The 14,780-nt window shown below is 45.3% G+C and overlaps 1 protein-coding gene across 12 annotated transcripts; it reads right to left on the reverse strand.

The window, feature by feature from the left end:
• Positions 1–3,912: 3,912 nt before the first annotated feature.
• exoc7 (exocyst complex component 7) lies at positions 3,913–14,629 on the reverse strand. Of its 12 annotated transcripts, XM_079293286.1 has the most exons (22): positions 14,465–14,629; positions 14,211–14,276; positions 13,820–14,004; positions 13,580–13,685; positions 13,142–13,364; positions 12,383–12,550; positions 12,097–12,108; positions 10,565–10,657; positions 9,283–9,351; positions 8,962–9,107; positions 7,748–7,900; positions 7,561–7,659; positions 7,428–7,490; positions 7,113–7,179; positions 6,554–6,592; positions 6,280–6,345; positions 6,084–6,204; positions 5,789–5,884; positions 5,645–5,708; positions 5,404–5,445; positions 5,171–5,304; positions 3,913–4,706 (listed from the first exon to the last, which is right to left on the reverse strand). In XM_079293286.1, the coding sequence occupies exons 1-22, from the start codon at positions 14,540–14,542 to the stop codon at positions 4,604–4,606; spliced, it is 2,193 nt and encodes a 730-aa protein (XP_079149412.1). In that variant the 5' UTR covers positions 14,543–14,629; the 3' UTR covers positions 3,913–4,603. The 12 variants fall into 12 exon arrangements, with proteins under 12 accessions (XP_079149412.1, XP_079149416.1, XP_079149419.1 ...); XM_079293290.1 differs by lacking the exon at positions 12,097–12,108; XM_079293293.1 differs by lacking the exon at positions 9,283–9,351.
• Between the last annotated feature and the right edge of the window lie 151 nt (positions 14,630–14,780).

Below are 14,780 nucleotides of genomic sequence, written 5' to 3' on the forward strand. Positions count from 1 at the left end.
GGAGAGATGTTGCGTCATCTCACCCGTTTTTTTGGCCGAGATGAGAAGTGACTGTGAGGGTTGAAGTGACGTCTTTCTGAGCACTTTCAACGTGTTAAATGAAACTCGACCCGAGGCATAAATTAATACCAACTAGAGGTGCAACGGATCAGAAAACTCACCATTCGGATCAGATCAGCACAAAAGAAAAAAGGGAGCAAATATGAGTCGTTTTAATGATGTATTATAAAGTTAAACAGATCATAATTCATCTCTAATATCTATTTTATATTAATATGAAAACAACTCCTTCAAACTACTGGATTTATTCAAGTTTATCACCAAAACTACATTTTAGAAATGTTAAATGCTTTGATTCCAAAACACCATGTATTTTTCTATAATTTTCTTCAAGATCTTTGTGTCTTAATTTGGTATTTTGGAAGGATTTCTGATCAATTTGATCAATTCTAAAGTGTTAATAACTTATTTGCCCCAAATGGTATCAACCCAAATATTGCTGCAAAAACATATGAGACATACTAGAGCTTTAGGACGTCCATCATCACGTTCTAAGCCCTTTCACACACACTTTTCTTTTAATTAATGTATAATAATTGAATATTTATGACGAGAGGAACTTGACACACACTGCTGAGCTGCATCTCAAATGAATCTTCAGGTTTCCAGCTTTCAGACGAAGTCGATCACGTCTGCGCTGTAGAAACAGGTACGTGCAGAAGCCAGCCTTCAAGTTAAAGAACAACACAACATGCGACGGTGCAAACAGACGCCAATAATCACCGACACTTCCTTTGACCCGCGAGGCCAGGGCTCTGCTTACCCTTGTCCAACTCCTCCGCCTCGGCTTCCTGCATCGATTTAAGATCATAACTGGCCTCATAAAAGTCTTGAGAGAGGAGAGACGTGAGAGCCAAAAGCCAGACCGGGCCAGCAGCTTTTTAATGGTACAGGTTTATAATGAAACACTCCTTGAGCCTTTCTCCCAAAGCGCTGACGTATCCACTGGACACACACGCGCATATTAAAAGTGCACACTATTTATAAAGTGTGGGACTATCAGCAAGGCGGGGGGGAGTTGAGAGGATGTGTGTGTGTGTGCGTGTGTGTGTGTGTGTGTGTGTGTGTGTGTGTGTGCTCTCCACAATGACCGCAACCCGGAGGTTTATCTGCCTCGAGTTTGAGCGGACGAGCGGAGCGCCGAGTTGTTGTAAAGCGCAGATGTTTTTGAGGTCACGTTGCTTCCCCTGCAAGTGTTGACACTTGTGGGCAGGAGTCGCACTTAATGAGGGAATCATGGTTTGTGGGTTGCGGGCCCTTTAGGAAACAAGGAAACGAGTGCCGTTCACGTCCTCGAGCGTCGATGATGAGCTGCGACACCCTCCCGCTCCCCAGCGGCTGACCGGTTGAGGGGTTTGTGCGGCGAGCTTTTTGACTTTTAGCCACACACGTCCGCCATCTTTTTGTTTTAGGTGCGTGTGTGTTCGTTCATCCCGCTGCACACAGACTCTTAATGACTTCTTCTGATTGAAGTTCAAATATTCCCATGTGTGGTCGCCACCAGTCTGGTTCCCAGCAGGGTCACTTTCAACATTGCTGCGCTGCCCGGCCAATGAGCACACACCTATGATGTCATTTCCTGCTCTAAGTGCTCCTGGGCCCTAATCCCAATGTGCCCCCGAAGGCCTGAAACCCTGAACCCTCAGGGACTTAACTGCCTTAGGGGGCACACCGGGACCTCTTTCCTTCATGGCTAACAGGAATCTTTTAAGTTCAGCAGACGGTATCTCAAACATGACTCAGGTTCGTCTTGATCTGATACCTCTGAGCGTTCCCTCCTGAAACTTTCGGTGCTTCCCAGAGCCTAAAAATACACGCTGATGAATTACGGTTGATGCACCCGGCGGCACGCGATGCTCCAACAGCTGCACGCCGCCCCCCCAACTTTAATCTTGTGTCATTTCTTACACTTCATCGGCTTTAACAAAACGCTCTCAGAGGAGCGCCGTGTAAAGAAGAAGTCGTCATTTGTCAGTTGTAAGTGTTATCTCGACATGTGGAAAACCCAACGACTTAATGCCCCACGGAGGCTTAAAGGGCCCTGGTTCCTACGTGATTGGTGGATGCTGAGACGAGAGTAAACATGCACCACCATCTGTAGCTCCTCTGATGACCCACTGTGTGTGTAATGAGCCACAGCAGCAACTCGGTGAATAGTCGACTTCTGCGTCATTGTGCTTCTGCTGCCATCTGCTGGTGAACAGGAGAAACATTCCCTTTTTACAGAAATGAATTTGGTTTAAAGGGGACGTATTATATCATGTTAAACTCGCATACTGTACATCTAAGTGTCTACCAACCCACAAACTGTGAAATCAAAAAACGTGATTCAACAAGCCAATCAGATTAATCTTCACTTCCTAAATCACACTCAGACTAATTTGAAAATACTGCAGTCGGCTTTAAGACAACCTTAAAAAGTGCTTTGGACTGAATGTGAATACATTTATATTCACAACATTAAAGCATGTAAAGCTGCATTCTCTCTAGTGTCCACCAGGGGGCGACTCCTCTGGTTGTATAGAAGTCTATAGAAAATGACTCTACTTCTCTCTTGATTTATTCCCTCAGTAAACATTGTAAACATGAGTTTATGTCTCAATCTCTAGTTTCAAGTCTTCTTCAATACAGCATGATGTTCATTTAGTACATTATGGTCCATTTAGAGTCACACAGACCATAAACAACAGACAGAGCCCTGCTGCTGAGTGAAATGAGCATAGTCAGCTTTTATGGCACTAAGGAAAGGGATATCACCACCATCGTATTCAGGGACAATTTAAGTTCAATGTTACCGATTCATTAATTCAGCACTTACAAAAAACATGTTGCAAAGGACTTTATTGAAAGATATAAAGCTAAGGAAAGATAAATAAAATGTAAAAAAATACATGCAATAAAATAAAAAGCTATGTGCTTTGCAGAAGGAATGACTCAACAGTTTAGGATTAAAAGGCTCAGACGAGTCTCAGACGAGCCACATTTCTGAATGTTTTGTCTGTCGTGTTACTAATTCAGCAAATGTACAGAAACCTCATCACGCCCCGATGTTGTGTTGTGATTTTGATTCGTGAAAATATGCTGCAGGATTATTTATTGTCATTGGAAACCTCTGTGTTGGATGTTGATGATAAACATCATGATGTCACAGGACATTTAAATTGATGTGCTGCTGTAACGTGAGACAGTTTACAGGTTTGTTTTCATGTACTACATTACTATACTACTCATTTTTTTGACATACAATACTATGATTTTGTATGTCTTTTTTCAACTCACTATTAAATATTTTTATGATTGTTTTTCAACATGCTATACTATGATTTTTTCGACATACTATACTATTTTTTTAACATACAACAGTACGAAAAAGATACTTAATAACATAATATTTCACCAGTTCGTCAGTGCAGCTTCAAATAAAGACTTACGTCTTGTTTCTGACGACAGGAAGTCGTTAACGACTTCCTGTCGTCAGAAACAATTCGTTTATTTGTCAACGGAAACATTCAGAGAAAAAAATCGAATAACCAAGAAACCTTTTTCTTTCGACCCAACTTCAAAGTGTTTACATGATATAAAGAACCTCGTGACGCAGAACAGAGAAGTCACGAGGGGGTCGATGCTGGACACTTTATCACCATGGAAACCCAACCTCCACATGTTGAGGAGGCCTGGTTGCCGTAGCGATATAAACTGCTGTCTCTGCCTTCACATGGTCCCCGAGACGAACAGCAGCACTCGGTCCACGCTGCAGTCTGAGGAAGGCAGCTCGTCTTTGGTCAGCGGTGTTGATGTCGGCGTGTCTTCTGCGTAGAGGAATGTACCATCCATGAAATGAGAGGCTTATGCTGCAGTTTACTGTGTTTATTCATTTTATATGTTTTGTTGTAAACACTCAGGAAAGAAACCCAGACTTGAAGCTATACCTCACCGTACAACACTGAGGCTTTCAAGTGCACAATGATGAGTTTTCATTTCTTTAAGTCGGGTTTTGATGACGTAACATCTCACAGAACCCTCCTCCTGAACCTCTTATCACTGAAATGATTAAAGCACAGATGACCCAACTGTCTGTGTAATAAATGATGTCTGTTGATTGTTATTATAAATGTCTACAGGAAACTCTTGAAAGCTTGTTGGGATGCAAACGATGTGGCTGATCTAATGACGTGTTGTCTGCACAGAGCTTTTCCTCACGAGGTGATCAACATCGTGTCCAAACTGAATAAAACGGTTTTTCACAGAGATTTAAAATTGGACAACGACTGACGCTCAGCATTCAGCTCCGCCGGTTCTTCTTCATGTCACTGAACCGGTCTATTTATCTGCTGTGTGACTCAACAAAACACATTGTGGCCTGAGCCGATTAACAGTTCCCTTCATTTGTTTTGAGACGCGAAGCTGGAACAGCTAAATGACTGAAATACATCCTGTTCATATCTTTGTACAAAACATTCATCAGACACAGCGAGAGTAGTGCGAGAGTGTCTGTGGGTAACGTGATGCGTTCAGGGTGAGTTGTTGTTGATCAAAGTGCAGCTCAAGCCGACGTGTCGAACAGCTTTTCTATCATCTCCTCCACTTCCTCCGGCCGATACTTGTGGTACTTCTCAGGGTTCTTGGTGAAAGAGATGTTGGCATATCTAGAAAAAAGAAAAGTGGTTCCGTGTGACGGGAGTCAGACCGTGAGCGAGTCCGTTTGGAGAGAAGGTGAAGTCTATGCTTTCTCATTTCTTTGTAATTCTTGAACATTATCAAAATGAAACCAACCACATGTAACAAGTGGAGACAGGACATAGGATGTTACGAGTCGTTAAATGAAGTATTGAATGTAATACAACTTTTATAAAAAGGTCATAGTATAGCATGTCCAACAAATCATTACAAAATGTACATTATAGTATGTCATAATAGTAGATTATAATCACACTGTACCATGACCTTTATTATAACTTTGCCATTATTTTAGTATTTTATTGTCTTCACTTTGACATATGACTTCATTTTTTTTATGACGGAACCGACCATGAGCCAGCGATAAACACACCAGCTGTCTGGAGGAACGTCACTCTCTCTACGAACACACAGGTGACGCCGTCGGCCTCACCTGTGCAGGAAGGCCCTGTAGGCCTCAGACACCCCTCTCTTCTGGGCCTGACGGATGAAGTCTCGCTGCTCTTTGTCGGGGATCGCCCAACCCTTCTGGATCTTACACAACTCCTCCAGCCCGTCGTTAAAGCCCTGAGAGAAACACGTCACATGGGTTTGTTCTTTCACATTGGTGCGACCACAGAGTGGATCTTTACAGCGTCGTTGGTGTGTTGAAAGGATATTTCAGACCTTGAACTTGTCTTTTATCACCTGCCGCTCTTTATCTTTCAGCTGGAGGAAGGAAGGACTTCAGTTACCAAACGTACACAAAGACACACTCGTGACTCATCGGCAACACTTTCTATGGATTTTATACACGACGTACGTATTTATAAGACCTTCAGAGAACAGTTGTGTTGTTTTAAGATGTACCTGAACTTTAACCTTTCTAAATGGAGCAGGTCAGCATGACAGATGATAAAGTTCTGACCTTGGTGCCGGGTTGGAAGACGGGCATGTTCCTGTTGGTCAGGTGCTCCGTGACTCTCACCCAGCTGTGAGGGAATCAAACACACGAGCGCAACGTGAGCGCCGAACACAACGCATCAACAAAGCTCATTCTCACTGCGTTCACCTGTTCTGGTACATCTGGATCTGCTGCTCGATCAGCTCCCTGTAGGAATTCTCAGCTTTCTTCTGAGTCACCGTCACCAGCTGGATCAACTCAGACCTGAAGACATTTATTACGAACAGATTCACTGTGAAGACGAAACAGATTCACTGTGAAGACGAAACAGATTCACTGTGAAGACGAAACAGATTCACTCTGAAGACGAAACAGATTCACTGTGAGGAATAAACAGATTCACTGTGAGGAATAAACAGATTCTGTATATTATAAATGTCTACAAAGAAGAAATGACTCGTACTTCTCCAGCGACTTCAGGATGTAGTTGTAGTTGTTGTGCAGAAAGATGGCGCTCAGCGCTGAATCCTCGTACACTTTGGATTTGCTGAGCAGGTTCAGCTGCAGGTTCCCCAACACTTTACCTGAGAGGAGACGACCATCAACCATCAGTTCACCAAACAACTAAACGTGGACACTTTACATTCTTCCACACTCACAGATGTAAGCGCTGAGGAGCCGTTTGTTGAACTCCGAGGTGTAGCTGCTCGCTGACGAACTCGTCTCTGGAGAGAAAATAGAGTCAGTCAGAAACCAACAACCATGTGTCTTACTTCATTTAGTCTGCTAACACTTCTTTAGTCATCTCTTTAGATCAAAGTCTTTCATGCACGTCACAGCTGAGCGGTTCTGAAAACAGACTCCTGTCATTCTGAATTCATTAGCTTCAATAGAACATTCAGACTCATCAGCCTTTGGGGGCCTTGTGCTTACCTCGGGGGTCTAAAGGTATATTGTAAGTGTCCCCCAGGACTAAAAGGGCTCAGGCAAGGCAGAAGAGAAAGAGAAAAGAGGCACAAGTGCAAAAAACAAAAAGGTTAGAAGAGATTTGTTAGTGCAGAGTAAAGATCACGGGCCAGGCAGCGAGGAGACGAGAGGGAGGGAGCCGGAGATATTCACAACGTGAATCTGAAATATCGCTGGGAACTGAACCTGAACACAAGCTCCCTCTGGAAGAAGAGAAGCAATGTTTAAAAGCAAGAAGCAGGAAAGTTAGAGAGTCAGAACGAGTGAGGAGAGAAACCACAGCTCGTGATTAAGATCCAGACTGAATAATAACACGAGTCACGTGCAGGTGAACAGAAGACCTGTACGGATGTTCCAGCTCCTCAATACATGCCGTTAGTTTGGATCACACACAATCTGGTAAGGACCACCGCTGATATTAGCATTAAGGTTACATTAAGAGCACGTTAGCATGAGGACCAAGAGGACCATGAGGACCAAGAGGACCATGAGGACCAAGAGGACCATGAGGACCAAGAGGATGTACCTTGTGAGGCCAACATGGCTCCGGCGGTCTCGTGGAAGTCCAGCAGCTGCTGCAGGAACAGGATGGCCTGCAGGAGAGAGTGAGAGGGACAGATTGAGAGCGAGAGAGACAGAGAGAGACAGACAGAGAGAGACAGACAGAGAGACAGACAGACAGAGAGACAGGACAGACAGGACAGACAAGACAGACAGACAGACAGAGAGACAGAGAGAGACAGACAGACAGACAGACAGAGAGAGACAGAGAGAGACAGACAGACAGACAGGTGAGCCCCCCTCATCTTATTCTTATTCATTAAACAGAGCGGTTGCTTACATTGCTGGTCAGCTCGTGGACGGTTCCATCTTTAGGCATGTTGTACTCTTTATCAGGATCATTCTGCGGGAAAAGAAACAAGAGAGTTCAGCACACAATACTGAGAGGATGACGACGCCGCCGATGTTCTCACCTTGATGCTGTCTGCAAACTCCTCCAGAGCTTTGGCTCCGATCGTCTCCATGGAGGTGATGAGAGTGGGCAGCTTGTTCTTGGTGCTCGCTGCTGTTCCCTGAACACACACAGAGGTAGATTCATTTCGTGAACAAATTAAAGAAAGAAAGATTACTTAAAAGATCAGAACTAAAAGTGACGAAGACCTGCAGAGTGGAGTCAAACTCAGACTTGTTCATCTTCAGGTGTCTGAGGATGGGGAAGATGGTGAGCACGGCCGAGTAGTCGTGACGCATTATGGCTCTACGAGCTGCAGACACGATGTTGTCTCCTTCCAGCATCAGGTTGTCCAGCGCCTCCTGTGTGTGGGGGGAGGACAAATGCTTCATGTGTTAAAGCTGCATTCTCTCTAGTGTCCACCAGGGGGCGACTCCTCTGGTTGTATAGAAGTCTATGAGAAAATGACTCTACTTCTCTCTTGATTTATTACCTCAGTAAACATTGTAAACATGAGTTTATGTCTCAATCTCTAGTTTCAAGTCTTCTTCAATACAGCATGATGTTCATTTAGTACATTATGGTCCATTTAGAGTCACACAGACCATAAAGCAGGGGATGCTTTAGGGCGGGGCTACACGCTGATTGACAGGTCTCTATCAAAGACGTATACGGCGTCTCTACGTCACTCCTCCTCAGTCCACATATGTCACTTCCTGTTCACTGGTTGCAAAAAACCAAAATGGCGACGGCCAAACGCCAAACTTGAGGCTTCATAACATCAGTCCAAATCAGATATCTCGATAAGTAACACAGATGGTGACGATCTATGAAGCCAATTCTCTGACCTGAAGGAACCCGAATCTCTGACCTGAAGGAACCCATCTCTCTGACCTGAAGGAACCCATCTCTCTGACCTGAAGGAACCCGACTCTCTGACCTGAAGGAACCAGTCCCTCTGACCTGAAGGAACCCGTCTCTCTGACCTGAAGGAACCCGATTCTCTGACCTGAAGGAACCCATCTCTCTGACCTGAAGGAACCCGACTCTCTGACCTGAAGGAACCCATCTCTCTGACCTGAAGGAACCCGTCCCTCTGACCTGAAGGAACCCGTCTCTCTGACCTGAAGGAACCCGACTCTCTGACCTGAAGGAACCCATCTCTCTGACCTGAAGGAACCCGACTCTCTGACCTGAAGGAACCAGACTCTCTGACCTGAAGGAACCCGTCTCTCTGACCTGAAGGAACCCGACTCTCTGACCTGAAGGAACCCGACTCTCTGACCTGAAGGAACCCGACTCTCTGACCTGAAGGAACCCGTCTCTCTGACCTGAAGGAACCCGTCTCTCTGACCTGAAGGAACCCGACTCTCTGACCTGAAGGAACCCGACTCTCTGACCTGAAGGAACCCGTCTCTCTGACCTGAATGAGCGAGTCGAAGGTCTTCTTCTGGTGGTGCTCGGGGATGATCTCGGCCAGGAGGGCGTACTCGCTCTGGGCCAGCTTGACGAAGGCGCTGATGCAGTGGATGTAGGAGTCGATCTCGATGTCCAGAACGTCGTCTTTTCCTGAGAGGAACACGAGCAAGAAAGATCCAGTCAGCCCGTTCACGGAAACATCTTCATACTAGACTCTGTTTTATCTCAAAGAATATATGTGTGTTAAAGCTGCAGTAGGTGAGACTTGTACGTCTGTTCTGGTGCTAATGTTCCTTCTCGTTCCCCTCCTGTTCCCGTCACTCACCTGAGGCGGCCCCGTGCTTCTCGGTCAGAGCGTCAGACAGGTGTTTGACCCGCAGGTCGTGATCATGACCTGGTGGGGTGAGGTGGAGGGGATACAGACCAGTCAGACCACCAGGGGGTCGTGACTAGGCCCAGAAGGGGGGGGGGGGGGGGGGGGGGCAAACCTGTACCTGGAACATCTGCACCGACCACCACCAAGCACCCAGCAGGGGGGGTAGGAAGCAGGGGACACCACTGCAGTGAAGTCGGGGGGAGGTTTGTGTGTGTGTGTGTGTCTCATCCAAAGTTAGTGAGTGTGTTTCATGAGAGGACTTTAAGAAAACACGTCACAACAGCTTTTGAACCGTTAAAGAGACAGTAGAGATGTTTGTATGAGGTTCTTCACATAGTCAGTGTTTTACTACAGTAGATGGAGTTTGTAGAAACAGCACTGGAGCAAAGTAATGTGCTGCTGTGGACGTATTTTAGACACCTGAAAGAATCTATATCAAGTATATATAGATATATATATATATATATAAACACTAAAGTCACAGAACAACACATACAAACTACCCGATGGAGGCAGCAGTGAACCGGCAACTCCTGTGAGGTCAAATTAACTGTTTCAATCAATGGAGTCTGGTGGATTTCTGCTTCAGTTCTCCGTCTGACAGCAAAGTAAAGCGGTGAAAACAGTCGTGTCGACCGCCATCTACTGAAGGGAAACACTGACTGTGCCTCATTAAAACCACACTTCAAAAACTCAGAACTGTCCCTTTAAATATCTCAAAACAAACATACGTTCTTTATCGTCTCCCATGGGAGGAAACTGTCCTGGATTAAAGTCAATGACGTCATTTAGTCAGCAGTTTTGACAATTAATACTTTTGTCATTTATCAATAAAACACCGGAATATCTGCCTCTATACCGAGTATTAAACATACTGTTGAATTTACACCGTTAATGTCAAAGATCACAGAAATATGCTGCTGTAATGATACATTTGGCTACTTATCAAATGTATTAGATCGCTAATAAGCAGTGATGAGTGTTTCAGGGTGAATGAGGGTATACGCTTGGCTTTTTGTAGAGCTAGATGATACAAATATTTAGCTGCATTTTTCCAGGTTTCTCAGATACAATTGATGCTTTTATTCAACAACCTGCGTGATCTCAGAGCTGTTGTGACGGTTGTGAGGAGGTTCATGTTGCTCTGGATGAGATAACAACATGAGCACTGTGAGCGAGGAGGTGAGAGGAGGTGAGAGGAGACACCGAAGAGGAGACCGAGGTGCGTTACCTTCCGAAGGAGTGAGGTTAGAGCCCCCCTTTTTCCCATCCAGCCCATGCTGTGAGTACTGTTTCAGAAGGTTCTGAGCCTTGCGAATGGTCCCTGGTCCCATAAACACAGAGAGGAGGAGGTCCAGACAGCCAAGAAACAGAAGAAGAAGAAGAGGAGGAAGAAGAAGAAAGAAGGGAGAGCTAGGAAGTGAAAACAATGAAACACAGACACCACCACCACTACCACCGAGACAGGCAGCAGAGGTTTGTAGTAGAGGGGGGGGGGCAGCCTATCACCAGGAGGAGCGACTACAGCTACGTCACTTTGTGCTCAGACACACAGTGATCATGTAAGAGCAGAATACACAGGTTAGGTCACAGTTAAAACAATTAAACAGTCACATATATCCAGCATTAATATCACTAAAACATTCTGTTACTTTGGTTAAAAACAGGCGACGTCTACACCAGTGGTTCCCAACCGGCCGTCCTGGAATAAATACAAATCAATAAACAACATCCTCAATTCTGAAGGAAAATAACCTTCAGGATATTGAATCAGTTGGTGTTTCTGGATTAAATCAACTTTCTTTCGTGAATATAACTCGTTAGTGATGAATGATTTTACTTTGGACTTATTGAAAATGTTTCGATCACATGACCACTGGAATCTAAATCTACAAATTGTTAAAAAAAAGAACATGAGACAAAGCCAGGCCGTCATTGTAAACAACAACTGGTTGTTAATGAGTCGCCTGGTTAGATAAAGGTCAATGAAATAAAAAGTGTTTATTCTCTACTAGACCTTTGATTAAATGATCCAGTAAGCGTGCTGTTGTCCTGGCGCGCCCCCTGAGCCCGGGTTGGGAACCGCTGCTCTACAGTACATTCATATTCTCTGGATGAAAACAGGATATCTTAGATAGTTTGGTTGGTGCGTGAGTTAGTAAGCATGTAGCACACTTAAAGCTGGAACACACTGGCTCATTACTGTGACGGCGAGCGCTTCAGCAAACAGCGGCTCGTGTACACATGCAGCAAACAGAGCAGCGCCATCATCCTACAGCTTCTCTTCTTTTAGCTGCGGCTGGATCTCCACCAGCCTCATGTGTGACCTCAGCGCTCTGTGCTGCGGTTCATACACAAACCTCGGTCACGGAACGACAACATGTTGGCTTGAGGCGAAAACAACGTATAAATACAACATTTACAAACGTCTTTTCTTGCAGCTGCGACTGGCTAGTTAGCTACCTGGCTAGCTGATTCCACGATGCTTTAATGCTACACTGGTTACAGAAAATGAGTCGGACAAGTTGTTAAATTCCTGCTCATTTAAGAGCTAGCCGGCTCACTCACTAATTCCACCATCCTTCTGCTTTAAGTTGTAATGGCGTCTTTACCATCTTTTAGGTGAAAACGACATCTCTCCTTAAAAAAGGAACACACTTCTGCCGTCCGGCTTCTCAACGCTAAACAAACTATCTGCCGTGAAATGTGGCAAAACCAACGGACAGAAGCAAGCACGAGGCACACGCTGGAGCTCTCCTTTACCTGGGATGTAGACTGTCATCACAACATTGGGATTATGAAAGAGGAAAAGATGAAGGGTTAGTTGGAGCGGACTGTAGAATCACAGGGAGACACTACAGCCGGTGACTGAGACCATTAGAGAGACGTGAAGACGCAGAATACTGTGGCTGGACGGATCAAATCAAACTGAACATCGTGAAGATGTATGTGCTGCTGAAGTGAAATGAAATGAATCATTCTTGTGTGTTGGACTGATCTATAAAAAGAGATGCTTGGGCATCGGAGTGAGAGTCTGTCGGCTTCGTACCTGGTCTCTTGGGAGCCTTCTTGGTGGGCGTGTCCTTGCGTTTGGTCTGGACGGCGGGCGAGTAGAGGATCCCGGAGGAGGCGCTGTTCTTGCGGAAGTGATCCTTCAGGCCTTTGATGGAGCGGTCCAGCTGGTTGGACCGGATCTGGAAGTAGACGTTCATGAAATCTGCAGGAGGAGGAGGAGAGGAGAGTTTGTGCGTTATTCTCCCAAACACCAGACAAACTAAATGAAGTGAGGAATCAAGAAGACAACGAGTGTAACCCAGAGGTATGAACATAAACTGCAGGTGTCGCTGGAAAAAAAGCCCAAAACCAGCCTCCACAATGCTGAGGAGGGATTGTAATTAAGTGTGAACTCATATTAATAGACTACTTTATTACCTTTATACAAGAACTGTAAAGAAAGAAGTCAAGTTTTAAAAGCATATGAAGAAACAAAGGTTGAATATCCTGCTAAATATTTACTCAAATGTAGATTTTTAAGACTTCCTGTTTCTAAAGTGACCTTCTTATTAAAACCCTCAGACATGTTCATCGGGCTTCTATCAGTGGACTGTTTGTGAGTCGCGTTTGAAAAGCTCTGATCACGTGTTCCTCGAACCCAAGTTACAAAAGTTCAGAGGAGGAGAAACTCCCCCCAAAAAAGGAAGAACCTCAGAGAGGGTGACGGAGGAGGGATCCTCTCCTTCTACAAGAGGAAGAGAGAAAAGGAATGAAAGGCAGACGAGCAGCCGTAAAGAAACTCATAAACACGAACCCTGGTTGCGTCCGTACTCCACCAGCCAGCCGGCGATGCAGATGATGTCCTGGAGCACGGCTTCGGGCAGGTGCTCCAGCACCACGTCCTCCTGGACCTCCAGCTCCTCGTCCACGCTGATGGCGTCCAGGATGAGGATCGGGGGAACGGGTTTACTGTAGCGGGTCAGGAGGCTGCGGAACTCCGCCTCCAGCAGCTCTTTGCCCTTCTCAAAGCGCGCTTTCTGCACAGAGGCAACGACAGTGGTGCATTTTAGGAAAGTACAGCAGTGATGTACATTTTCTTATTCTTCTAATAACGAATTTACAAGACAAGATATGCATAAACCATTCTAGTCATTCCATCATCTAACATCTAATAAGACGAGTGAGAGCATTTCCTTAAATGTAGAGCTCCTCTGGGAGAGAACACAAACATAGAGACAGGTTAATACTGTACCACTGTGTTGAGTTCGGGGCTGTCAGGGTTGTTATCTTGGAAGTACTCCACAGCTTTCTGAATCTTTGCGATACAAGCAAGATACTCGTCAAGTCTGCCTGTCGGCCTGAAACACACAAATCAAACATCATGACGCATCGAACGTTTTCTCTGTGTGTTAGAAAACCCTTCAACTCTTCCTAAAAGCGGAGGTCACTATTGTCGTAGTCGACCCTCCGACACCAACGACCGGAGTCTCACCCCTCCCTGATGATCCTGTCGGTGTCTTTGGCCACGTGGTAGTAGCTGATGACGTGGTCCATACAGGACAGGGTCTTGTCCACGTTCTCCTGCAGACGCTGCAGGTTCTCCGTCTGCTTGTGGACCGGGATGATGGAGTTCTCCAGCTGCATCAGGCGGCTCTCGAACGACGACAGGATGGTGACCTTTGAGGGGACGAGAGTGACGTCAGCACGGGACAAACAGTGGACATGAGAGTTAATAACTGGCCTGAGACGGCTTTTAATAAGAAAAAAGAATAGACACACAAACGAACATCTCATCCATGTTTTGTTTTATACTTTGGGGTGAAAAAAGATGTACTTTGCCTTTATATGTGTATGTGTGTGTGTGTGTGTCTGTCTCTCTTCACCATTCCCTTGGTCTGCTGATCACTCTTCTCCAGGTTTTCCCGGATGAATGACAGCGTCTCTTGTTCCTGTAACATAATATCATATAATATCACAGTAATACTCACTGCTCTCGTGCTGTCAGTAGGAAGTGACATTTTAATGTGTCAAAAACACAAAACAAAACAATTTAAACATCAAAGTTAAGGCTGTTGTGATCAGTATTGCAGCAGGAGGCTCGTTTGTGACGCTTCCTTCCTCTCCAGCCGTGACCGACCTGCTTCAGTTTCTCCTCTATCTCCCGCTTCCTTGAGGACGCATCCTCGGTAGGAATCATCCTGGAGGTAACTCCCATCGACGGACGGCCGACCGGTGAATTAAGACCGACAAACGGATCGGTTTAGGGCTTTACAATGTCAACAACGACGACCCACAGCTGCTGTTGTGGACAGCTAGCTTAAATGCAACGAAATCAAGCTAGCCAGGTTAATGAAGACAATACTGGTTTCCGGTTAGGATTTCAAAGTAAAACGAATTGTGTGCCGTAATATTACTCAAAAGGCATCAGGAAAACGGGAGTTAATTACCCACGA

Source organism: Melanostigma gelatinosum, assembly GCF_949748355.1.
Source record: "Melanostigma gelatinosum genome assembly, chromosome: 21".
Lineage (NCBI taxonomy): Eukaryota > Metazoa > Chordata > Actinopteri > Perciformes > Zoarcidae > Melanostigma > Melanostigma gelatinosum.

Excerpts from the sequence above, each read along its gene's own strand:
- exoc7 (XM_079293286.1), bottom strand. The coding sequence starts at position 14,542 with ATGGGAGTTACCTCCAGGATGATTCCTACCGAGGATGCGTCCTCAAGG. Across the intron at positions 12,551-13,141 it reads GGAGTACGGACGCAACCAGG|ATTTCATGAACGTCTACTTC; the intron begins GTTCGTGTTTAT and ends CTCCTCCTGCAG. Across the intron at positions 7,491-7,560 it reads AGTTTGCAGACAGCATCAAG|AATGATCCTGATAAAGAGTA; the intron begins GTGAGAACATCG and ends CTTTTCCCGCAG.